Source organism: Oncorhynchus mykiss, chromosome 6 (assembly GCF_013265735.2).
Source record: "Oncorhynchus mykiss isolate Arlee chromosome 6, USDA_OmykA_1.1, whole genome shotgun sequence".
In the NCBI taxonomy this organism is placed as follows: domain Eukaryota; kingdom Metazoa; phylum Chordata; class Actinopteri; order Salmoniformes; family Salmonidae; genus Oncorhynchus; species Oncorhynchus mykiss.
The window spans coordinates 49,941,621-49,969,481 of NC_048570.1; the positions used below are offsets into that span (position 1 = coordinate 49,941,621).

General features: G+C 39.8%; 1 protein-coding gene across 3 annotated transcripts in view; it reads left to right on the forward strand.

Annotated features, from left to right (window-relative positions):
• The first annotated feature begins 7,017 nt into the window (after positions 1-7,017).
• The window catches only part of grin1b (glutamate receptor, ionotropic, N-methyl D-aspartate 1b), a 52,379-nt gene continuing 31,535 nt past the window's right edge, over positions 7,018-27,861 (forward strand). For all 3 annotated transcript variants that reach the window (XM_036980380.1, XM_036980378.1, XM_036980379.1), the window contains exons 1-3: positions 7,018-7,712; positions 11,997-12,131; positions 13,496-13,672. In XM_036980380.1, coding sequence (XP_036836275.1) covers positions 7,464-7,712; positions 11,997-12,131; positions 13,496-13,672 — 561 coding nt within the window. In that variant the 5' untranslated portion in view covers positions 7,018-7,463. The remainder of the gene's footprint in view (positions 7,713-11,996; positions 12,132-13,495; positions 13,673-27,861) is intronic.

Genomic DNA, 27,861 nt, shown 5'->3' on the forward strand with positions numbered 1-27,861 from the left:
CTTTTTTTTCTTTTTTTCTACTGTATTATTGACTGTATGTTTTGTTCATTCCATGTGTAACTCTGTGTTGTTGTATGTGTCGAACTGCTATGCTTTGTCTTGGCTAGGTTGCAGTTGCAAATGAGAACTTGTTCTCAACTAGCTTACCTGGTTAAATAAAGGTGAAATAAAAAAAATATTTCATTTTATTTTATTCCAGACACAAATATAGGGTTGCTACCCAAGCCAGCTGATCGTTTATTCTATTGGTTCAGTTGCCAGTACTGTTGTTTTCCACCAGAAGCTCCTTAATCTTCTCCCTTCAGTGGAAAACAACAGAACTGACATTAGCATAGTTTACTAATATATATTTATGCATGCTTACAGCTTTGAATGATCGGCAAAGGTATTTGGGGATTTCATCATGTACTGGACTGTTCGGGGTCTTGGGCCAGGGAAAATGACTTTGCAAATGAAATATGTATTTTAGTATCCTCAAAACAACAATAACAATAGGAATACAGTCAGCACTAAGTTGAAAACTCACGGAGAGGTAGGCGTTTTGTTTTGGTTGATTTAAGGGATATGCTGTTGGTGCCAGCCGGGTAGTCTATACCAGCCTTATTGTGGAACAGCTTGCCAGGGTGGTCAAGGACAAAGTCACCATCAACTACTGGGGTGTGCTCCAGCAGCACCAACACAGGGCCTGTTGGAGCAAGAGGGCTGTTGTGAAGCTTAAAATGCAAATAGATTTTTCCCATGCTTGGGATAATAAAGGTCTTCTAATGTAATCCAATGTAACATGCTTTGTATATTGTGATTTTATACAAAGGATGGGTCTCCAGCCTGTGTCTATTCCACATGTTACCACCAGCTAAATATATGATGTTGAAATACCTATTTGCTTGGTTCCATCTGACTGTGCAATACACTGCCTCATCAGATCAGCCAGGCAATTTATAGACTCTCATTTGGTTTTCAACAGCAGAGATTTGTTTGAACATTGCTACTCTTACCAAGAAAAAAGGAACGGCACCTGTGGACTCTTTATGACAAACATACAGAGCTTGGGTCCCGAACCAGACCAGGCAATTGTAAAGAAAACCGTGGCGGACATCAAGACAGATTTCCTCTTCCTAGTGCCCACACAGACCGCCCTGCATCTACATGCCAATAAAACCACGTACATCTATTTATCATTCTCTCTTACCAAGCCTGGCTGTTATTAGCTCTGGTCCAGGGTGTTATTGCGCGTTCCTCCACTACTACTTAGCGGAGGAACGCCTGCTAATGACCTGGACCAGAGCTAGGATATTAAGTTACTCTGGTTCCTGATGTTGGTCCTGAAGCCAGGTGTGTGACATGTAACAGCTGTCTATTATGTTCACAGCAGCAAAGCAGTTGAACATAATTGAGTAATTTGTTGGAATGAAAATTCCTCTTACCAGGAAGAGTAAGAATATGGCATGCAATTAGCATTCAGTCCCATTCACAAATATGCCAAACCTTCACTGTATGGAACTGAGAATTCTGACCTCTTGTCTATTTGCTTGCAGACCATTTTGATTACACATAAACAGTGTAATCATCATTGTCCTTGCCACTGCTCTGTTTTTTTCAGTGGTGCACACACCTACTCCTATCTCTTCAACATGGGCACTTGCATTCCTAGTTGGGGGGAGTCTGAGCATGCAGAGGCTGTGCAGTACTTCTTTGGCCAGCCCGTCGACACACCGTACAGCTACAGTGCCTTGCGAAAGTATTCGGCCCCCTTGAACTTTGCGACCTTTTGCCACATTTTAGGCTTCAAACATAAAGATATAAAACTGTATTTTTTTGTGAAGAATCAACAACAAGTGGGACACAATCATGAAATGGAACGACATTTATTGGATATTTCAAACTTTTTTAACAAATCAAAAACTGAAAAATTGGGCGTGCAAAATTATTCAGCCCCCTTAAGTTAATACTTTGTAGCGCCACCTTTTGCTGCGATTACAGCTGTAAGTCGCTTGGGGTATGTCTCTATCAGTTTTGCACATCGAGAGACTGACATTTTTTCCCATTCCTCCTTGCAAAACAGCTCGAGCTCAGTGAGGTTGGATGGAGAGCATTTGTGAACAGCAGTTTTCAGTTCTTTCCACAGATTCTCGATTGGATTCAGGTCTGGACTTTGACTTGGCCATTCTAACACCTGGATATGTTTATTTTTGAACCATTCCATTGTAGATTTTGCTTTATGTTTTGGATCATTGTCTTGTTGGAAGACAAATCTCCGTCCCAGTCTCAGGTCTTTTGCAGACTCCATCAGGTTTTCTTCCAGAATGGTCCTGTATTTGGCTCCATCCATCTTCCCATCAATTTTAACCATCTTCCCTGTCCCTGCTGAAGAAAAGCAGGCCCAAACCATGATGCTGCCACCACCATGTTTGACAGTGGGGATGGTGTGTTCAGCTGTGTTGCTTTTACGCCAAACATAACGTTTTGCATTGTTGCCAAAAAGTTCAATTTTGGTTTCATCTGACCAAAGCACCTTCTTCCACATGTTTGGTGTGTCTCCCAGGTGGCTTGTGGCAAACTTTAAACTACACTTTTTATGGATATTTTTAAGAAATGGCTTTCTTCTTGCCACTCTTCCATAAAGGCCAGATTTGTGCAATATACGACTGATTGTTGTCCTATGGACAGAGTCTCCCACCTCAGCTGTAGATCTCTGCAGTACATCCAGAGTGATCATGGGCCTCTTGGCTGCATCTCTGATCAGTCTTCTCCTTGTATGAGCTGAAAGTTTAGAGGGACGGCCAGGTCTTGGTAGATTTGCAGTTGTCTGATACTCCTTCCATTTCAATATTATCGCTTGCACAGTGCTCCTTGGGATGTTTAAAGCTTGGGAAATATTTTTGTATCCAAATCCGGCTTTAAACTTCTTCACAACAGTATCTCGGACCTGCCTGGTGTGTTCCTTGTTCTTCATGATGCTCTCTGCGCTTTTAACGGACCTCTGAGACTATCACAGTGCAGGTGCATTTATACGGAGACTTGATTACACACAGGTGGATTGTATTTATCATCATTAGTCATTTAGGTCAACATTGGATCATTCAGAGATCCTCACTGAACTTCTGGAGAGAGTTTGCTGCACTGAAAGTAAAGGGGCTGAATAATTTTGCACGCCCAATTTTTCAGTTTTTGATTTGTTAAAAAAGTTTGAAATATCCAATAAATGTCGTTCCACTTCATGATTGTGTCCCACTTGTTGTTGATTCTTCACAAAAAAATACAGTTTTATATCTTTATGTTTGAAGCCTGAAATGTGGCAAAAGGTCGCAAAGTTCAAGGGGGCCGAATACTTTCGCAAGGCACTGTACTTTTATAGCCTCGCTACTGAATGTAGCCTGTCTTTTTACTGTTGTTTTATTTCTTTACCTACCTATTGTTCACCTAATACCCTTTTTGCACTATTGGTTAGAGCCTGTAAGTAAGCAGTTCACTGTAAGGTCTACTACACCTGTTGTATTCGGCGCACCTGACAAATAAACTTTGATTTGATTTGACAAATTGAGGCTGTTCAGAGAGCAAAAGGGAGGGTGCAACTCATAAGTTCTTCCTAATCGAAGACACATTTCAGTTGAATGTATTCAGTTGTCCAACTGGCTAAGTATCCCCCTTTCCCTACTGTTTGGTATACTCAGTGTAGACTACATCTTTCACCCATTATTACTTTTCTCTTGGAAGGTATACATCTCTTCTCTTGAAATAGTTGCTTGCCCTTTTCTGCCACAGTGATCCCAACCAGGGAGTGAGTAAGGTCCCCTACCTTGTCATCAATAACCAAATCAACAAGTCATCTGTCAAACACAACCTTGAGGACTCATTATGTACAGTACTGGTCCAGCACCTATGCCAGTCTTCCATCTATTCAATGTCAGTCAGAAGATGAATAGCTGAATAGCTTTTTGAGGTCTTATTGAAAGATGAGGTTGAATGATATTTTCATGTTAAGTTGAAGTGTGTTGATTTTAAAATGGTGCTAGAGTTGCTATGTAAATGTATCTCTGTAAATGGAGATAAAGCAACCAAATATCTTGTCCTTTACATGTTCACTTTGCTGATGTCCAAATGTGCTCCAGAGTGAAGTTGTCTGTAGGTACAGATCTAGGATCATCTTCCTCTCCCCCAATACTAGCCTTGATAATTAGTGGGGGAAATTGAAAACGGATCCAGATCAGCATCTAGGTGACGTTCCAAATGCTGGAAACTTCTGTAGCAGCTCCAACAGAGGGAGCTATTTTCCCGAAACACTGTTGTCTAGATAGACAACAGTATACCGTATCACAGAGAGTTGTGATTTCCTTCTGAGCTACATACAGTACATACAGTACATGCAGCATGTTACGTAATTGATTGTTCATGTGGTTACGATGCTTCTGGTTAAGTACAGTACATACAGCTATAGAAATGTACCATATTGCTCTGGTGCTAAATATATCACTCTGGCACAGAGTTTGATGTTCACCCAATGTCAATATCAATAAGAAAGTAAATGTATGTCTTATAGTCATTGTGCATGTTTGTTTTTGTTTTAAGGCTCAAAACTAGCCTCAGTAAAATGCACATGCGAAAAAACATATTTCAACATTTTACTCAAATATATCCAGTGGTACCACTAAATGCAAATTAAGTAATATAAATTTCGAGTGACTTATTTGTTTTAAAATTTAGTTTACGTTTGTATGCATATCCAAGAAGACGCTTTTAGGACTTCTGTTGTGCTTCAATATTTTTTTACTTCCTATTCGGAGTTAGGAGAATGTGTGTATGTTATAAATGATAAAAAGAACATCCAAATGAATTTCTTCTCTCCCTGGCAATGGAAATATCTGTTTAAAGATTGCGGGCACTATTCCTCTCTCTTCTGTGAGATCCAGGCTGAATCTCAATTACACTTCTTTGAATCTTCTCCACCTCTCCTCACCTCCTCAGAATGCATTGGAGGAGAAGGCATGAGGTTCCTCCAATGCATTTTGAGAAGGAGGCAAGGAGAGAGAGGACACAAGGAATCAAGGATATACAATTGAAATTCACCCCTAGTTGTGAGAACCTGGATTCTCATTAGGGGCACTTCAGCATAATCAAACAGACGTTTGGGATGAGCTTTTTAATGTGGTGGTATGCTTGTCAATTATGCATGAAGAGAACATATGCCACAAATAAAGCAAATCAAGTGTACATTTCCAATCCGACCATTTACTGTCGATTTATGCCGTGCATAATCTGCTTTGTTTCTTCCTGCACTCCACTTTTCCAGTTTATTTTTTTATTTTTTTTACAGCATTCACAGTAACATAGGAAAGTTTAATTCACAAGCTGTCTTTTTCAACTACAGCAGTGCTGAAAAAATGATTTACAGCTATTGTCACAGCAATGGTTATATACTACAAGTAATAAATACTTCTAAATGTGCATCATGGTAGTGTGATACAAACCGACACAGAGAGCCGAGACGGAGAGAGAGAATTCCTTTGCTGATAGCTGCAGTGAGTGAGAGCCTGGAGCAGTTTAGGGCAGCAATGGGTTCAGCTGTCATGTCTTTTTATCTGCATGATCATAGATCCCCAGTGTGTCTATAGATGCTGTTGTGCTATCTAATGATCCCTGTCCCATCCATGGGCTCGTCGGGCCTTTGGCTCACCAGTCCCAGAAAACCATTTGTCTAAGCGGATAATCAGGTGGAAACAAAAGCGGAATGTTTTGCCTGCCCCGGAAGGAGGCTAGGTCAAGATGTGCGTGGTGTGAATCCAGTGTGCCTGTGTTTCTGCCTGTGTGTTTACAACTGTAACCTATATGAATAAAACAATATCAAAGATCACGTTACATGTAGGATAGGTTCCATGCTGCAAATGCATTAATGCTCAAAATTAATGCTCGCTCAACTCTGGGGGGAAATGTCTTCCAATCTCCCCTTTTAAAATGGAGTGTGGTGTTCAATAATAACTGTTACCATAAGTGTCTCCTGGATTTATCTTGCACTGGGAAGGCAGGGCATGGGACCTCTGGTAGTGATGTAATGTAAATGCAATATCAGTGTTACGCGTTTTCTGTGTGAATACATCTGCATGCATGACCTTGTGTGTTCTCCTGATTCTTACACTACACTGGAAAGGCCACTGCCATAATAAGCTTTTTGTTGCCTATTAAAATTATTACACGCCTTCTTCATGACAGATTTTTTTTCCCCAAAGCCCCATACCCAAAGCATTGCTATAATTGCAACTTAGGCTGGCATTGGGGGAAACTGTGCACCATAGCCAGAGATGCTTGTTTCCTTGGTAACCAGGTTCTCTTGAATTTCTCAGTGCTTATGGTTCTACACAGAGCCATATCTGGTTCTACCCTTCTGCAGCTCTCCAGCCATCTGTAATAGGGATTCTATTGATTCTTTGTTTAGGTAGACCAAATAGCCCCACAGCGTGTTTTATCATACTACACACAATAAACGTTTTTAGCCTGCTATAATGAATGAATTGAATAACAAAACAATTATATCAGTATGATATCTGTGTAATTATCATTATCCCTCAACGAATTAACCCTGTTGATTGAGAGGATATCTTTTGGTGCTGGACATGAAAATGGTCCATATGAGCTACACAATCTGTAGGCCCACAATGTAGCCTTTAGAACTATGTAGGAGCAGGAATAGGCTAACCATCATCTGATACATTTTGTATATATTTTTTTGTCATTTTTAAATTATTTGTAGTCCTACATTATCATACAACAGTATATCCTACTAAAACGTTACTGTATCCTATACAGGCTTTTTAGGCTAAAAGCCGCATGAAGTTTAAAACATTGACAATATTTTTTTGTGTATTACTATATTAGTCAACCCGTCCTCCAAATCCATATAAAACATCCCCTGACAGTTGTAGATGTTTAGTTGCATTAATTCAAATGTAGCCAGAGCGTTCAAGTAGAACGCCAAAGCGATGTCAAGCGGAATGAGTGGTGGGTACGCGCCTCGCTGCGCGGGCACGATTTCAGGACCAAGGACAGACGCTCGCGCTGAGCATCAGGTCATTGGATCCTCAGCAAAGCAGAACCTCGGACGGAAGTCGTGACAAGGAGACATGCATCTCTCAAAGACAAAGAAACACAAGCTCTCCCAAAACTGTTTGTAGGCCAATAATATATGTATTTTTTTGTTGCGTCAATGAAAATCAACAGGATTTACCCACCACAAAGCAAATGTGTTATTGTCTTTTTTATGGGAGTGTAATGCAGGTTTAGAGATCAGCTGGAGAAAAAACTCATGATGCACATACCTCGACAGGGCGGACTAATGTAATTGCATTCCACTGGTATTGCTGTTAGCACAGGGTCGAGAGAACGCGTGATCCATGCGGATCGGTTAGCTGGGCTGGCTACGACGCACATCCACTCAACAGGAGACTCGGTCTGGCAGCTGTGTCGATGTCAAAATGCGTGTATTTCTGCTTGCGTTTTTCATCTCCTGCTCCTGTGCGGGTGGTGGATGTGAACCCAAGATTGTCAATATCGGAGCGGTCCTGAGCCAGAAGAGGTATGAACAGGTGTTCAAGGACGCCGTCACCCAGGCAAACACTCTGTATGGGAAAGATAAGTTCAAGATGAACGCCATCTCTGTCACTCATAAACCCAATGCAATTCAGATGGCTCTCTCCGTCTGCGAGGACCTCATCTCGAACCAGGTAAGCAATATAATTTCAGCCTATGTATGATGGAAGTATAGCTCTCACAGTGTTTTGATACCCATGTTTACTACTCATTCATGAAACCCCCTATGGGGAGACACAAGCCAGTGTGCAAGGCAACATCTGGTTGCAAGGATGGCTGCTTGAGTGGTTTGTTAAAATTACATTGATAAAGAGAGAGAGAGTGAGACTTGGGCCATGTTTATTTTGCTTTACAGTAAGTAGGATGTTTCTCTGGCTGAGTCTGTGTGTTGAAAAGAGGAGCATAAACACATTGTTGTTAAAGTAAAGTAAAGTTGCTCGAGGTTGCTAAAAAAAATCATAAACGTTTCAATTGTTGCAGTTTATTCCCTGGGGAGACTGGGAGAAATGTCCCAATTATCTCTCCTTCCTCCCAAAGTGTGCACTTGTTCACTTCCCTTTACTGATTTGAAAGGAAATGACTGTTACAGTGTAAAAAAAACTCTTTAGATGAGAGGTTTTCTCAACTGAAAAGAAATACATTTTTTAAACCAAACATATGATTCAATGCCAAACCCATATTTCAAGTTGCAACCTATTTCTTTCAACACTCAACTTACCTTTCACCTTTGGTTAAACCAAATAAATAACATAAATACAAACTAATATAAACTCAGCAAAAAAAGAAACGTCCTCTCACTGTCAACTGCGTTTATTTTCAGCAAACTTAACATGTGTAAATATTTGTATGAACATGACAAGATTCAACAACTGAGACATAAACTGAACAAGTTCCACAGACATGTAACTAACAGAAATGGAATAATGTGTCCCTGAAAAATAAAAAGTAACAGTCAGTATCTGGTGTGGCCACCAGCTGCATTAAGTAATGCAGTGCATCTCCTCTTCATGGACTGCACCATAGTTGCCAGTTCTTGCTGTGAGATGTTACCCCACTCTTCCACCAAGGCACCTGCAAGTTCCCGGACATTTCTGGGGGAAATGGCCCTAGCCCTCACCCTTCGATCCAACAGGTCCCAGACGTGCTCAATGTGATTGAGATCTGGGCTCTTCGCTCTTCGCAGAACACTGACATTCCTGCCTTCCAGGAAATCATGCACAGAACGAGCTGTATGGCTGTTGGCATTGTCATGCTGGAGGGTCATGTCAGGATGAGCCTGTAGGAAGGGTACCACATAAGGGAGGAGGATGTCTTCCCTGAAACGCACAGCATTGAGATTGCCTGCAATGACAACAATGGTCCAGTGACGGTGGATTTGTGCCAATAGGCGACGTTGTTGCCGGTGATGTCTGGTGAGGACCTGCCTTACAACAGGCCTACAAGCCCTCAGTCCAGCCTATTGCGGACAGTCTGAGCACTGATGTAGGGATTGGGCATTCCTGGTGTAACTCGGGCAGTTGTTGTTGCCATCCTGTACCTGTCCCGCAGGTGTGATGTTCTGATGTACCGATCCTGTGCAGGTGTTGTTACACGTGATCTGCCACTGCGAGGATGATCAGCTGTCCATCCTGTCTCCCTGTAGCGCTGTTTTAGGCATCTTACAGTACGGACATTGCAATTTATTGCCCTGGCCACATCTGCAGTCCTCATGCTTCCTTGCAGCATGCCTATGGCACATTTACGCAGATGAGCAGGGACCCTGGGCATCTTTCTTTTGGTGTTTTTCAGAGTCAGTAGAAAGTCCTCTTTAGTGTCCTAAGTTTTCATAACTGAGACCTTAATTGCCTAGCATCTGTAAGCTGTTAGTGTCTTAACACCGTTCCACAGGTGCATGTTCATTGATTGTTTATGGTTCATTGAACAAGCATGGGAAACAGTGTTTAAACCCTTTACAATGAAGATCTGTGAAGTTATTTGGATTTTTACAAATTATCTTTGAAAGACAGGGTCCTGAAAAGGGACTTTTCTTTTTGTGTGAGTTACAACCCATTAGATACCAAGTAGATTTTTCACTTTGAAATTACCTATCCAAATTTCTTCAATTGGGTTACAAGCAATTAAATCAATTTCATGTTTATCAAGATACTGTATTAAGTTGCTTCCATAACATGAAATAATGGCTCCAAACACTTTCAAATAAACTGTTTACAATATTGTAATTAAACGGTGACCATCTCATCAATGGAAACCTTTCCAGACTTTTTAGTACCACAGTTATTTTATTTTACCTTCATTTAACTAGGCAAGTCAGTTAAGAACAAATTCTTATTTACAATGATGGCCTAGGAACGGTGGGTTAACTGCCTTGGTTCAGATTTTTACCTTGTCAGCTTGGGGATTCGATCTAGCAACACTTTCGAATACTGTCTCAACGCTCTAACCTGCCGCCCCAATCTTTTTATGTAGATATCTTTTACGATTCCGTGCTGGTAGTGAAAATATACAGTAAGCATACATTTCTTTAATGAAAATAAAAAAACACACATTACCTGGAATGACATTCACTCTCACGGGTATCCCAAAAGAACAAACACCACTATGCAATGTGAATGCGCATGTGGTGTTGAAAGCATTTTAGAAGCTTTCATTAAGTGCAAAAATCACATTCATTATTTGATTTCAAACAAATTCAATAGAATAGGTTTAATGAACCAAAGATTAACTTTGGATCATACCAATCAGAAAAAGCACCTCAGTGAGAAATATGGTGGAAAATATGTGACTGTGCCTCCACCAATCCAATTATTTTATATTTGTGGGATGTTCTGAACGAGTGCACACTTAGATATTATTGGGATTGGGTTTCTAGATCTTGAGTAACTTGAATGACAATCATTCCTTTTTTAATTCCCATTCCCATTTACCATCGTTTCACATTAGCCTATAGCCTTTAAATAATTTACTTTGTCAATATGACAGCAACTGTATGCATTAGGCTGCTTATGAATTGAAATAACATTGACGTGCTCCAATTCTTGATTAACCTGCATTTATTCAACAAGACATAGCCTACTCAGCCTAATTGCAAGCCTATTTTTGCTGTAGGCTAAGCCTAGAGTAGCTTTGGCATTTGGAACTTATACAATCCATTAGGGTGATCGTGATAGATATTAAACAGCCTCTCCTTTATTCAATTTGTGAATGAATAAGCATTAGGCTTCAGCTGCTATGTTCAATTATCTAGCTGGCCAGATAACAGATTTTTGATTGATTCCCTAAAAACACGCCACTTCTATAAGTTACTTTTTCATAGCAGGTTAGGAGAACTTACGCAGTAGGTTAGGATAATTAATGTAGCAGGTTAGGAGAATGAGGTTAGGGTTAGCTAAAATGCTCTCATAACCTGCTACGAAAAGTCCATTCAGTCATAAATGTATCGTAGTGGAGTGTTTTTAGGGAGTCCCGGTTTTTGATGGGAGTGCACACCAGTGGATTAACCAAAACAAACTCAAGGGCTGTGATTTTAACGTAGTGGCTTATTCAATGGAGGATAAACCCCAGACCTTTTATCTTGAATGAGGGGACAACATCGGAGCAAGGTTGAATAAAAGTGGTGCTAGATAACCTGAGCTAATGGCATTGCTTTGAAACTCTGTGGAAAGGCCATGTCATGTCTTCCAAAGGAAAATTAGGCCAACATGGCGTCAGCAGGCACACGGGTTGGCAGCTGCTTTGTTGCTGTGAGTAAAGCACGGGTAGTCGGGTAGGGCAGCATTATACAGTGATGTAGAGGAAGATTATAGCCCACTAGCCAAAGTGACAGCACAGATTATAATGCCAGTGGTGACGCGCGTGCGGGCGCACACATGACAGACATTCACAGATGCGCATGCTGTCTCTCGTTTTCTCAAAACAAATTATCTTTCTCTCTCTCTAATATACACACACACGCTCAAAGAGAATCAACAAGATATTTCTCTATAGGCCTATTTATTCCATATTCAAGAGACATGTTTTGTGATGCACTTTGGTTCATGCATTATGCAATTTATATGGGTCAGCTTACTGTGTGATAACAAAATGTCCTCGTAGGCCTACTTTATCTACACTCTTCTAAGTTACTTACTTAAAATGTGCAAATATTTCACTGGGTCACTGACATTAATTAGCCTACTGATGATGTTCACCTGAACAGATGTAGAATTGCAGTAAATCGGCTCCAGAAATCAGCTTCAAAAGCTGCCTTTGTGTCGTGTGTTCTGATGTACATGGTCATGTGTGTGTGTGTGTGTGTGTGTGTGTGTGTGTATGCTGATGTAGAAAGATATGATTCTCCTGTATTATTCATTATCCCTGGGCACACGTCAAGTACATATCCTGTATCTGTTTGTATCTTATGATCCCTATTCTGTACACAGGTGTATGCCATTCTGGTGAGCCACCCGCCTCAATCGAATGACCATCTGACCCCAACACCCGTGTCCTACACCGCAGGGTTCTACCGTATCCCTGTGGTTGGGCTCACCACCCGCATGTCCATCTATTCGGACAAGGTGAGACACACACACACACACACACGGACAAAGCCCATAGACACACAGATACACACACACAATGTGATCTTTGATATGTTGTTTTATTTATACCTACAATCAGACTAGTGGTAGTGTGGTTAACAGACAGATATCCCAGTGCTTCACCACTTCACTCAGCAGGACGGAGTCTCTATGTGCTACATGGGATAATTTTATTAGTCAAATTTTGAAATTCCAGCTCCACTCGAATCTGTCTGTTATAGTTTTTCACTGTCATTTTTCTGTAACTGTCATTTTTCTCCTGTGATGTTGTTTTTGTATGCACTTTCGAATATGTGGATTTTCTCAGGCCTACTCTGACATATTTTCCCGCGAGAAATACATTAGAGCAAAACATCAAAGGTCTATTAATGCTTTGAAGCAATGCTTGAAGCTGCTGCTTTTAGAATTAAGTGACAGCACAGGTCCTCAACATGGTAAATAGTTTTTTCAACCAACACAAAATCCACACGTTGGGCTCTGTGTTGCCCCCGTTGAGCTAACCTGTTCAATCAATCAATCAATTCAATCAATCAATCAATCAATCAATCAATCAATCAATCAAATGTATTTATAAAGCCCTTTTTACATCAGACAATGTCACAAAGTGCAATACAGAAACCCAGCCTAAAACCGCAAACAGCAAGCAATGCAGATGAAGAAGCACAGTGGCTAGAAAAAACTCCCTAGAAAGGAAGGTTACCTAGGAAGAAACCTAGAGAGGAACAATGCTCTGAAAGGTGGCCAGTCCTCAGCCGGCTGTGCCGGGTAGAGATTATAACAGTGCATGGCCAAGATGTTCAAACGTTCATAGATGACCAGCTGGGTCAAATAATAATATTCACAGTGGTTGTAGAGGGTGTAACAGGTCAGCACCTCAGGAGTAAATGTCAGTTGGCTTTTCATAGCCGATTATTCAGAATTCGTGAGAGCAGATGCGGTAGAGAGAGAGAGAGAGAGAGAGAGAGTCGAAAACAGCAGGTCTGGGACAAGGTAACACATCCGGTGAACAGGTCAGGGTTTTATAGCCCCAGGCAGAACAGTTTAAACTGGAGCAGCAGCACGACCAGGTGGACTGGGGACAGCAAAGTGTCGTCAGGCCAGGTAGTCCTGAGGCATGGTCCCAGGGCTCACTTCCTCCTGGAGGGGAGGGAGGGAGAGAGAGAATTAGAGGGAGCATACTTAAATTCACACAGAACACCGGATAAGACAGGAGAAATACTCCAGACATAACTGACTGACCCTAGCTCCCCGACACATAAACTACTGCAGCATAAATACTGGAGGCTGAGACAGGAGGGGTTGAGAGACACTGTTCCCTCTACTGTGTATCTCTCCTCCAGAGCATCCACCTGTCTTTCTTGCGTACCGTGCCCCCCTACTCCCACCAAGCCCAGGTGTGGTTCGACATGATGAGAGAGTTCCGCTGGAACCACATCATTCTGATAGTGAGTGACGACCACGAGGGCCGTGCTGCCCAGAAGAGGCTGGAGACCCTGTTGGAGGAGAGGGAGACCAAGGTGAGACTGCCGGGCCCAGACGCCATGTTCCACAACACTGTCTGTCCATCTGTCTGTCCGTCCGTCTGTCTGTGCGTCTGTCTGTGCGTCTGTACTCTTGTGTGTCGAACTTGCATTCAGTGTCACAAAGGTCCTCTATGTATTGTTTGTAATTATTTTTATTTTCTGTTACGTGAGCACATTTTTTTCCCATTTGTAACATTAGCTAACATTTTTTTTATGCTAGAGGCATCAACAGCGTCCTAAGTGGCTATCTGGCAAAACTCTGTATTTTCTACTCATTTCACATTACTTTTACCATAGTCAAAATGTGTCCATCCACAACAGGAGCGCAATGAGGGACCTAACCTGGGGCTATGCAAAAAATCGAGGATTTTCACATAGTTCAATTAGCTACTAGATCTTCTTCCAACAGTTTCTTGGTTTCTGTTAAATTGTGCACAAATCTTGGAATAAATGTGGACTATTTTTTGCTGAGGTAAGATAACTATGGTTTTCATCCATAATTCAGAATTTTTGGAGGTATACATTTTTTACGGACGAATGGCGTTTGTATTCACATTTAGTGCTATAGAATCTGAAAAGCTCTACTTCTTGTATGTTGCTTACCGGTATCTGAATTTCCAGTCTTTGTTGTGTAGCGTTGTGTGCTGTCTGCATTTGAAAGAATGGAACTTTTCCTGTTTGTTAGTTAAAATTGGGTTGCTTGTCTATCTGCCCACAACGAAATGGAAATAGACCTGATGGGGGAAACATTTATGGTAGCTGTCACAGCAAAGCACTAAAATCATCTTGATGGGACACAGTTAGGTGTAGTTACCCTAAAAAATGCCCAGAGATGCATCAAACTATGGAGCATGATAGCAGGTATGACTTTGCTGTGTTGTTATGAGTATTTTTGTTACTTTTTGTTGTACTTTTGTTAGGCCTTGGTTGCTCTTTTTGTGTCTAATGATTGTGGATTATTTACTGTATATTTGGAGAGAATTCTTATGTTGAAGATTATTTTATCAGGTATGCTGATTGAGAACACATTATATTTTACAGAAACGATCTGGGGAATAGTGGTGGAGTGGTGGGGGGATGAATGAGCCAATTGGAAGCTGGGCATGATTAGGTGGTCATGATGGTATGAGGGCCAGATTGGGAATTTAGAATTGCTGTTTTTGTTTCCTTTGGTATAAAAAAAAACGATATATTTAATCCAGATATCAATCTATATTATCTAATCTACTATTTTATCCAGTTATAGTTACACCACATAGCATTATGAAACTTGCAATTTTAGGATCTCCTGGTTAATGAGACTTTGGTTGTGACCACTGTACAGTTTTATATTTGCCTTATTTTAAGCCAACATTATTTCTTATTAATACCTTAATCATTTTTAATTTCATTAGTCTCGGCCAGGAAGTTCCGTGGCAGAAATAAGGTAAAGAGGGTTCGGAAACCCGGTGTAAACCAGTGATGCCTCACAAGACGTCAAACCAATCAAATGCCTTGCTTTGGCACAGCTCCAAATATGCTAGCCTGATTAGTGCCGAAAGGAGCAACAGTGAGGACCAAAAACATCACCAAAACAAGGACTGTTATAGCAGCAAAGGGTGGACCAACTCCATATTAATGCCCACAACGAGCAGGTGTCCACATACTTTTGGCAATGTAGTGTACCTTAATAGAAAATTACTTGAGTAAAAGTGAAAGTCACTCAGTAAAATACTACTAAAAGTCTAAAAGTATTTGGTTTTAAATATACTTAAGTATCAAAAGTTAAATGTAATTGCTGAAATATACTTAAGTATCAAAAGTAAAAGTACTGTATAAATAATTTCAAATTACTTATATTAAGAAAACCAGATGGCACAATTTTTTATTTATTTTTCATTTATAGATAGCCAGGAGGACACTCCAACACTCAGACATCATTTACAAATGAAGCATTTGTGTTTAGTGAGTCCACCAGATCAGAGGCAGTAAGGGATGACCAGTTGTTCTCCTGATAAGTGTGTGAATTGGACCATTTTCCTGTCCTACTAAGCATTCAAAATGTAACAAATACATTTTCCCTGACACCCAAAAGTATGTAAGAAGTACATTATTTTCTTTAGTGAAGTAAAAGTTGTAAAAAATATAAATAGTAAAGTACAGATACCAACCAAAAATGACGTAAGTAGTTTTAAGTATTTTTACTTAAGTACTTTAAACCACTGCGTAGGTAGGCCTACACATATAACCCATGGCATATAGGATATACCCTTAGTCTCTTGGGAGCTTTCACAGCTTTCCATATCTGAGGACAGAAAATATCACAAAGAATCATGCTTCATTATACTCAAATTTGACAGCACTAAATATTATTTTGCTATTATCTCTCTGTCCTTTCCCCTCTAGGGACTGGAAATAGAGAATCTTTTCATAATGTCCTCCAACAAAATGACCTGGCCTATCCACTAGCCTGCACTCTTACTTTATTTGTGTATATATATTGTAAATATATATATTTATTGTAAATATATATTATTTTAAATATATATATACAGTTGAAGTCTGACGTTTACATACACCTTAGCCAAATACATTTAAACTCAGTTTTTCACAATTTCGGTTTGTAGGCTACCTTGCTCACACGCAAATTTTCAGTTCTGCCCACAAATTTTCTATAGGATTGAGGTCAGGGCTTTGTGATGGCCACTCCAATACCTTGACTTTGTTGTTCTTAAGCATTTTTGGAATGGCAACTTTGGAAGTATGCTTGCGGTCATTGTCCATTTGGAAGACCCATTTGCAACCAAGCTATAACTTCCTGACTGATGTTACTACAATATATCCACATAATTTTCCTCTTCATGATGCCATCTATTTTGTGAAGTGCACCAGTCCCTCCTGCAGCAAAGCACCCCCACAACATGATGCTGCCACCCCCGTGCTTCACGGTTGGGATGGTGTTCTTATGGCCAAACAGTTCTATTCTTGTTTCATCAAACTAGAGGACATTTCTCCAAAAAGTATGATCTTTGACCCCATGTGCAGTTGCAAATCATTGTCTGGCTTTATTATGACTGTTTTGGAGAAGTGGCTTCTTCCTTGCTGAGCGGCCTTTCAGGTTACGTTGATATAGGACTTGTTCTACTGTGGATATAGATACTTATGCACCTGTTTCCTCCAGCATCTTCACAAGGTCCTTTGCTGTTGTTCTGGCATCGATTTGCACTGATTTGCTCCAAAGTACATACATCTCTACGAGACAGAACCCGTCTCCTTCCTGAGCGGTATGACGGCTGCGTGGTCCCATGGTGTTTATACTTGCGTACTATTGTTTGGTACCTTCAACTATATACAGTATCAGTCAATAGTTTGGACATACCTACTAATTCAAAGGTTTTTTCTTCATTTTCTACATTATAGAATAATAGTGATGACATTAAAACTATGAAATAACACATGGAATCATTTAGTAACCAAAAAAGTGTTAAACAAATCAAAATGTGTTTGATTTTTGAGATTCTTCAAAGTAGCAACCCTTTTCCTTGATGACAGTTGTGCACACTCTTGGCATTCTCTCAACCTGGAATGCTTGTCCAGCAGTTTTGAAGAAGTTCCCACATATGCTGAGCACTTGTTGGCTGCTTTTCTTTCCCTCTGCAGTCCAACTCATCCAAAAACAGCACTCTATCACTCTCCTTCCTTTTCAAATTGCCCTTACACAGCCTGGAGGTGTGTTGGGTCATTTTCCGGTTGAAAAACAAATGATGGTCCCACGAAACGCAAACCAGGTGGGATTGTGTATCGCTGCAGAATGCTGTGGTAGCCATGCTGGTTAAGTGTGCTTTGAATTCTAAATAAATCACAGACAGTGTCACTAGCAAAGCAACCCCACACCTCCTCCTCCTCCATGCTTCTCGGTGGGAACCACACATGCGGAGATCATCCGTTGACCTACTCTGCGTCTCACAAAGACACGGCGGTTGGAACCAAAAATCTCAAATGTGCTCATCAGACCAAAGGACAGATTTCTACCAGTCTAATGTAAATTGCTCGTGTTTCCTAGTCCAAGAAAGTATCTTCTTCTTATTGGTTTCCTTTAGTAGTGGTTTCTTTGCAGCAATTTCACCATGAACGTCTGATTCATGCAGTCTCCTCTGAATAGTTGATGTTGAGATATGTCTGTTAGAGTTAACTCTGGGTCTTCCACTCCTGTGGCGGTCCTCATAAGAGCCAGTTTCATCATAGCGATTGATGTTTTTTACGACTGCACTTAAAAAAACGTTCAAAGTTCTTGACATTTTACACATTAACTGACCTTCATGTCTTAAAGTATGGATGGACTGTCGTTTCTCTTTGCTTATTTGAGCTGTTCTTGCCATAATATGGACTTGGTCTTTTACCAAATAAGGCTATCTTCTGTATACCACCCCTATCTTGTCACAGCACAAATTATTGTCTCAAACGCATCAAGAAGGAAAGAAATTCCACAAATCAATTTTTAATAAGGTGCACCTGTTAATTGAAATGCATTCCAGGTGACTACCTTGTGAAGCTGGTTGAGATAATTCCAAGAGTGTGCAAAGCTGTCATCAAGGCAAAGGGTGGCTACTTTAAAGAATATCAAACATAAAATATATTTTGATTTGTTTAACACTTCTTTGGTTACTACATGATTCCATATGTGTTATTTACTAGTTTTGATGTCTTCACTATTATTGTACAATTTAGAAAATAGTATAAAAGAAGAAAAACCCTTGAATGAGTAGGACAAAGAAAACCCTTGAATGAGTAGGACAAAGAAAACCCTTGAATGAGTAGATGTGTCCAAACTTTTGACTGGTACTGTATATTCTTATTTTTATTTTCCTTCTATATTATTTTGCCCTAACCCTCTAATTGGAGTAGACTAGAGCACAACAATACTTAGGCTTCCACTTCCAGTTTATACACACTACATACATTTCACAGACAGTATATTTTATGTTAGTTATCTTTTATTTGTTTTAATTTCCAGCTACCCTCAACCCCTTCCATCTATCTCTAAAGACCATCCCGTTTTGATTTCTAACTGCCATATATTTTTCCATTGTGCTGTAATGTTTCTGAACCTTTCTATTTTCTTAGTTTATACAGATTGTAAATTAAAGATACCACACCTTTGCTAAGATTATTATTATATCATTGATCGATTGAATATGACTTAGCAAATCACAGAGCATTGCTATTTACAGAGTTAGCTCCAAGTAAATGTTGCATTTTTTTCAGCCGTTCCTGAACCTGCTACCAAAAACAAGCTACATATGGGCAGTAACAAAACAAATGATCTGTCTCTTCGCAGAAAAATCTGCAGAGCTGGGATGGTTGTATCCCCCATAATGTATATATAACATTCTATTGGTTGCAAAAACTTTGTATAATAATTTAAATTGAAAAATGTAAGTGTTTGAATCCAGTGTAATTTTGTGTCTCAGTTCATAAACCATTTGCTATGGAATGGGTACATTGAAAATCTCCTTCCAACTATTTTACAACCTGTATAGTGCAGCTGTCAATTATTTTGTCCTTAAATTAAACTGTCATACTTTTTGATTCATTACAGTTTTCTTTAGCCAATTTTGGTATTTAATACAGGGCCGATAGACAAGTTCCTTACCTTCTCCCTTTCCACTTGCCTCCTCCATTTTTGAGGTAATTTTTCAGTCCGTTGGTTGTGATTTTGGATAGAGCAGACATTTCCATATATTGTTGTTAACTGCATGTGTGACATAACTCTACCAGTCCTATTTATGATATCATTTCCAAAGATTATACCGTTTTTAACATTGTTTTCAAAAATAATTTATTTAAAAAAATAAATTATTGTATTTGAGTTTAACCATAATATTTGTTATAATATTTGTTCTGTCTTTTCTGGTGGATTAAACTGAAATTGCAACCAACTTTCTATGGCTCGTTTTAAAAATAGTGATATTTTGTAGATAATTACATTTTGAGACATTCTTACTAATCTGCTGGAGAACCAGTTCGGATTTAAGTATAGTTTGTGTATGACTGAAGAATTTAGTTAGAGGTCAAATGCTTTAATATTTTATCATTTCTGCCCTCCAAATTCATATTCATTTTATAAAAAGGTCTGTTTAATTTTGTCTGACTTGCCATTCCAAATAAAGTGGAATATATTTTGCTTGTAGTATTTCAAAAACAAATTGTTAGGTGTAGGCAGGGCCATAAGTAAATAGATAAACTGGGATGTGACTAAAGAATTAATCAGGGTGATTATTTCACAAGTAGACAGGTTTTGTCCTTTCCATGGTAGCAAGATCTTTTCTAATTTGTCTAACTTTCTATTAAAATGTAATGTCGTAAGATCCTTTCTATCTTTTGGGATATGAATACAGAGTATGTCCACTTCACTGTTGGACCATTTTATTGGTAAACAACACGATAATGTAAAAGTTGTATTTTTTTAGAGATCCAATACGTAATATGGTGCACTTATCACAATTCGGTTTTATTTCAGATAGGTTAGAAAAATTATCTACATCCTCTATGAGGCTGTGCAGGGATCCAAATTGCGGATTTAAAAGAGAACATGAATCTTCAGTGTACAATGACACCTTTGTTTTTAAGCCCTGGATTTTTATCCCGTTGATATTATTGTTGGATCTGATTTTAACAGCCAACATTTCGATGGCAATAATAAATAGATATGCCAATAATGGACAGCCCTGTTTTACTCCTCTTGAAAATGTAATACTTTCTGAGAAGTAGTCATTATTTACTACTTTACACCTGGGGTTACTATACATAACCCATTGTATAAGAGATTCTCCAAAATTAAAACAGTCCAGGCATTTATATTTAAATTCCAGTCGTACTTTATCAAATGCCTTTTCAAAGTCAATTATGAATACCAGGCTTGGTTTCCCAGATTTTTCATAGTGTTTTATTGTTTCCAGTACTTGTCTTATATTATCTCCAATGTTTCATCCATGTAAAGAACCTGTTTGATTAGAATGAATAATATCCAACAATACTCTATGCATTTTGCTAGGGTTTTGGCATCACAACACTGAAGTGTAAGAGGTCCATTTTTTATTTAGTTGGACTGGATCTTTATATTTACCATCTGGGTCCTGTTTCAGTAATAGTGAAATCAGACCTTCTTGTTGAGTATTTGATAGTCTACCATTTTTATAGGAGTGGTTAAAACATGTTAATAACGGACCTTTGAGTTCATCGAAAAATACTGGATATACCTCAACTGGTATGCCATCCAGCCCTGGAGTTTTCGCAAACTTGAAGGCTTTAATTGCATCTCGATGTTCCTCTGTAATTAGGCCTTCACATGAGTCTTTCTGTATAGCTGTTAATTTGACACTATTAATAGAAAAAAATCCTTACAATTAACTTGTTAGTGGAAATGGAGGAGACTGAAATGAAAACATATGCTGAAAGTACTTTGCTTCCTCTTTCAAAATATAGTTTGATGAATCATGGATCACTCTGTCATTTGTAACAAGTTTCTGTAAATAATTTTTGGTAGCATTTATATGTTGAAGACTAAACAATTATTTGGTGCATTTTCCCCATATTTCATCCAGTTCGCTTTATTTTTATATTATGAACTGGGTGGTTCAAGTGTCACGCCCTGACCATAGAGAGCCCTCGGGGTTCTCTATGGTGTAATAGGTCAGGGCGTGACTAGGGGGGTTTCTAGGTATTATATTTCTATGTTGGTGTGTGTGTATGGTTCCCAATTGGAGGTAGCTGATAATCGCTACCTCTAATTGGGGATCATACTTAGTGTGTCCTTTTTCCCACCTGCAATGGGGGATATTGTTTTGTATGAGTGCCTATGTGTGCTGTGTATTTCACGATCATTATATCTTTGTTGTTTTGGAAGTTCAACTATCATTAAAATGTGGAACTCTACTTACGCTGCGCCTTGGTCCAATTATTCATAAGATGGTTGTGACATCGAGCCCTAAATGTTGATTGGCTGAGAGCCATGGTATATCACACTGTATACCACGGGTATGACAAAACGTTTATTTTTACTGCTCTAATTATGTTGCTAACCAGTTTATAATAGCAATAAGGCACCTTATGGGTTTGTCATATATGGCCAATATACAATGGCTAAGGACTGTGTCCAGGCACTCCGCCTCGTGCAAAAGAACAGCCCTTAGCCGTAGTACATTGGCCATATACAGTGCCTTGCGAAAGTATTCGGCCCCCTTGAACTTTGCGACCTTTTGCCACATTTCAGGCTTCAAACATAAAGATATAAAACTGTATTTTTTTGTGAAGAATCAACAACAAGTGGGACACAATCATGAAGTGGAACGACATTTATTGGATATTTCAAACTTTTTTAACAAATCAAAAACTGAAAAATTGGGCGTGCAAAATTATTCAGCCCCCTTAAGTTAATACTTTGTAGCGCCACCTTTTGCTGCGATTACAGCTGTAAGTCGCTTGGGGTATGTCTCTATCAGTTTTGCACATCGAGAGACTGACATTTTTTCCCATTCCTCCTTGCAAAACAGCTCGAGCTCAGTGAGGTTGGATGGAGAGCATTTGTGAACAGCAGTTTTCAGTTCTTTCCACAGATTCTCGATTGGATTCAGGTCTGGACTTTGACTTGGCCATTCTAACACCTGGATATGTTTATTTTTGAACCATTCCATTGTAGATTTTGCTTTATGTTTTGGATCATTGTCTTGTTGGAAGACAAATCTCCGTCCCAGTCTCAGGTCTTTTGCAGACTCCATCAGGTTTTCTTCCAGAATGGTCCTGTATTTGGCTCCATCCATCTTCCCATCAATTTTAACCATCTTCCCTGTCCCTGCTGAAGAAAAGCAGGCCCAAACCATGATGCTGCCACCACCATGTTTGACAGTGGGGATGGTGTGTTCAGCTGTGTTGCTTTTACGCCAAATTTAACGTTTTGCATTGTTGCCAAAAAGTTCAATTTTGGTTTCATCTGACCAGAGCACCTTCTTCCACATGTTTGGTGTGTCTCCCAGGTGGCTTGTGGCAAACTTTAAACGACACTTTTTATGGATATCTTTAAGAAATGGCTTTCTTCTTGCCACTCTTCCATAAAGGCCAGATTTGTGCAATATACGACTGATTGTTGTCCTATGGACAGAGTCTCCCACCTCAGCTGTAGATCTCTGCAGTTCATCCAGAGTGATCATGGGCCTCTTGGCTGCATCTCCGATCAGTCTTCTCCTTGTATGAGCTGAAAGTTTAGAGGGGCGGCCCTGTTAAAAAAGTTTGAAATATCAAATAAATGTTGTTCCACTTCATGATTGTGTCCCACTTGTTGTTGATTCTTCCCCAAAAAATACAGTTTTATATCTTTATGTTTGAAGCCTGAAATGTGGCAAAAGGTCGCAAAGTTCAAGGGGGCCGAATACTTTCGCAAGGCACTGTACATGGAACTTTAGATACACTTCTCCTTAATACAACCACTGTGTCAGATTTCAAAAAAGCTTTCTGAGTACGGCGCTCAGAGACCAAACATGCCAAAAAGATATCCGCCATATTGTGCAGTCAACAGAAGTCAGAAATAACATTATAAATATTCACTTACCTTTGATGATCTTCATCATAATGCACTCCCAGGAATCCCAGTTCCACAATAAATGATTGTTTTGTTCGATAATGTCCATCATTTATGTCGAAATTCCTCCTTGTTGTTAGCGCGTTCAGCCCAGTAATCCAACTTCATAACGCACGAGCAGACGAAAAGTCCAAAAGTTCCGTTACAGTTCGTAGAAACATGTCAAACAATGTATTTGTCATGCCCTGACCTTAGTATTCTTTGTTTTCTTTATTATTTTGGTTAGGTCAGGGTGTGACATGGGTGATGTGTGTTTTTGCCTTAATCTAGGGTGTTTGTACTGTCAAGGGGTTTTGTAGATTTATGGGGTTGTTTCCATCTAGGTGTTTATGTAGGTCTATGGTTGCCTAGATTGGTTCTCAATTAGAGGCAGGTGTTTATCGCTGTCTCTGATTGGGAACCATATTTAGGCAGCCATCTTCTTTGGGTATTTCGTGGGTTATTGTGTATGTTATGTTGCATGTTAGCACAGTGTTTATATAGCGATCACTTTCGTCTTATTCGTTTTGTTGTTTTTGTTTAAGTGTTCTTCATTAATAAAGAAGAATGTATTCTAACCACGCTGCGTTTTGGTCTACTCCATACGACTATCGTGACAGTATAGAATCAATCTTTAGGATGTTTTTAACATAAATCTTCAATAATGTTCCAACCGGAGAATTCCTTTGTCTGTAGAAATGCAATGGAACACGAGCAAACTCTCACGTGAACAAGCTTCACGAGCTGAAGGCATTCTGGCAGAGCCCTGACTCATTCCCCTCTCATTCGCCCCCACTTCACAGTAGAATCATCAAACAAGGTTCTAAAGACTGTTGACATCTAGTGGAAGCCTTAAGAAGTGCAACATGACCAATATCCCACTGTATCTTCAATAGGGAATGAATTGAAAATCCTGGTTGGATTTTTTCTCAGGTTTTTGCCTGGCCATATGAGTTCTGTTATACTCACAGACATCATTCAAACTGTTTTTAGAATATTCAGAGTGTTTTCTATCCAAATGTAGAAATAATATGCATATATTAGCAACTGGGACTGAGTAGCAGGCAGTTTACTCTGGGCACCTTATTCATCCAAGCTACTCAATACTCCCCCCAGCCATAAGAAGTTAAGCTTCCCTGCATTAAAGTCCCCGGCCACTAGGAGCGCCACCTCTGGATAAGCGTTTTTCTGTTTGCTTATGGCAGAATACAGCTCATTGAGTGCGGTCATAGTGCCAACATCAGTCTGTGGTGGTATGTAGACAGCTACGACAAGTACAGATGAAAACTCTCTAGGTAGATAGTGTGGTCTACCGCTTATCATGAGATACTCTACCTCAGGCGAGCTAAATCTCGAGACTTCCATAGATATTGTGCACAAGCTTTTGTTTACATATACGCACAGTCCACCACCCCTTGTCTTACTAGACGCCGCTGTTCTATCCTGCCGATACAGCGTACGTCTAACCAGCCAGCTGTATGTTGATAATGTCGTAATTCACCCACGACTCAGTGAAGCATAAGATATTACAGTTTTTAATGTCCCATTGGTAGTTTAATCTTCCTCGTAGGTCATCGATTTTATTTTCCAATGATTGCACGTTAGCTAGAAGAAAGGAAGACAGGAGGGTTTATTCGATTGCCTACGAATTCTCTGATGGCAGCCCAACCTCTGTCCTCTTTTTCTCCGTCGTTTCTTCACACAAATGACAGGGATTTGGGCCAGTATGTCATTCACGTCGGTCCTGAATGTCCTGAAGGTTTTTTCGGTCATGAGAGACGGTAGCAGTAACATTATGTACAAAATAAGTTACAAACAGCGCAAAAACATGAACATAAAAACACAATCGGTTAGGAGCACGTAAAACGTCAGCCATGTTCTCCGGCGCCACTTTTGTGTTCCAGTTACTTGTATTTGGGGATTTATTATTTAATGAATTTTCCTATCTTTTATCTATTTAAAAATACTATACATAAAAAATGAACACAAAGTATTTTACAACATTCCATAACTTGAATAGTATAGTGTATTTATAATTTATTTAGTAATTGCTTTATTTTATTATTTCTGTTTATTTTTTTATGACAATCATTAACAGTGTTGGATGTTCCATTTTATTTAGAATAACCATGGAGTGGTCTTGGTGTCTCTGAATAGTTGGTTATCAATGTATAGCTTGTCGACTACAAGAGCTACACGTTTCCCTTTAAGTCTATTGTCTTTGGAGAGTGGATACAGTACTCTGCGTCGTTCTGTGATTTCCTTTGGGAACTGATTGTTCATGCCTATTTTAAAGCCTGCAAGTCTTTTCCCCGGGGTTTTAACCATTATTTCATCTTTTAAGGATGCACATTTGGCAACAATTGGGCGCTCGTATCCCTGTCCTCTCTGTCTAAAACGATGTACCAGTTTGAGTTTAATTTGGTCGACAGGGCTGTCTGGGATCTGTAGCTGTTGAACCATAAATTATTTCACCAGAATCTATGGATCTTCACCTTCATTTTCTTTAATTTAGGTAAGCACCAGATTTCCACGTATTGATGTAGTCTGTATATCAATTAAGGTTTATCTTAACAACGTTCTCTCTCTTTTAAATTCATTAACATCAGCTTTCATTACATTGACTGTACCCTGAAGCTTTTTTGTTTCTTTTTCCAGTGTCGTGGCTTTCTCATCACTGATTTCAAGGCTCATTTTAAGGCTTGCCTTCATCTCATGTATATCTTTACACACTAACCTGCCTAAATGACTCACTTCGGTGTGAGAATCCTGTTCATTGACTTCAGCTCAGCGTTCAACACCATAGTGCCCACAAAGCTCATCACTAAGCTAAGGATCCAGGGACTAAACACCTCCCTCTGCAACAGGATCCTGGACTTCCTGACTGGCCGAAACCCAGGTGGTAAGGGTAGGCAACAATACATCTGCCACGCTGATCCACAACACTGGAGCCCCTCAGGGGTGCATGCTTAGTCCCCTCCTGTACTCCCTGTTCACACACGACTGTGTGGACAAGCACGACTCTAACACCATCATTAAGTTTGCTGACAACACAACAGTGGTAGGCCTGATCACCGACAATGATGAGACAGCCTATAGGGAGGAAGTCAGAGACCTGGCAGTGGTGCCAGGACAACAACCTCTCCCTCAATGTGAGCAAGACAAAGGAGCTGATCATGGACTACAGGAAAAGGAGGGCCGACGGGGCTGTAGTGGAGTGGGTCAAGAGTTTCAAGTTCCTTGGTGTCCACATCATCAGCAAACTATCATGGTCCAAACAAGACAGTCGTAAAGAGGGCACAACAACACCCCTCAGGAGACTGAAAAGATTTGGCATGGGTCCCCAGATCCTCGAAAGGTTATACAGCTACACCATCGTGCACCATCCTGATCGGTTGCATCACAACCTGGTATGGCAACTGCTCGACATCCGACCTTAAGGTGCTACAGAGGGTAGTGCATCTGGCCCTGTACATCACTGGGCCGTACGCACTAAACTTCCTGCCATTCAGGGCCTATATACCAGGCGGTGTCAGAGGAAGGCCCAAAAAATTGTCAAAGACTCCAGTCACCCAAGTCATAGACTGTTCTCTCTGCTACCACAAGGCAAGCAGTACTGGAGCGCCAGTACTGGTCTAGGTCCAAAAGTTACCTTAACAGCTGCTACCCCCAAGCCATAAGACAGCTGAATTTATCAAATGGCCACCAGGACGATTTATATTGACACCCCACCCCTTTGTTTTTAAACTGCTGCTACTTGCTGTTTATTATCTATGCATAATCACTTTACCCCTACCTACATGTACAAATTACCTCGACTAACAAGTACCCTCTGTATATAGCCTCATTATTATTATTTTATTGTGTTACTTTTTATTTATTTTTTTACTTTAGTTTATTTAGTAAATATTTTCAATTTCTTGAACTGCATTGTTGGTTAATGGCTTGTAAGTAAGCATTTCACGATAAGGTGACAAATACATTTTTTATTTGATTTGAACTTAAGCATGCTTAATTTATAATTTTTGATTTTAGCATTTCGGTTTCCATGCTTACTGTACAGGGTGGTGAAAATAGATCATTTGTGTCATTCAAAGAGGCTCATATTTATTTAAAAAAAATTGACTTTGGTTCTCCATTCTTTCAGTGTTTAATCTCAGCCATGTTTTTGTTTTGACTGTATTGGTAGTGTTTGTCTACACAATTCTCTAGCCTGACTTGTTGTTTTGAGGTATTATCCAGTTTGAATGTTGTTTCCCACGAGTGAGCAGGTCAGCGTAATAGTACTATTATTTGGTCAGTCACAAGGCATTCGACACTGCCATCTTTTGTTCTTCTTCTTATTACTACACACAGCCACTCTCTCTTTACTGATAGCTGGAGCTCCAGTTTCCCCCTCTTCCAAATGCATTTGGAGACGGTTTTTAATTTACAATGATTACATCAAGATAGCTAACAAATAGGAAGTTAGCTAGCTGATGACATTTAATTCCCTTAGCTAAACAGTGTGTAAAATTAGCTAGCTAGCTAGCAGCTCAGTTAAAGCCGATTCATGCTTGATCTAAAAAGAAAATGCAGCCCAGAGGCTCTG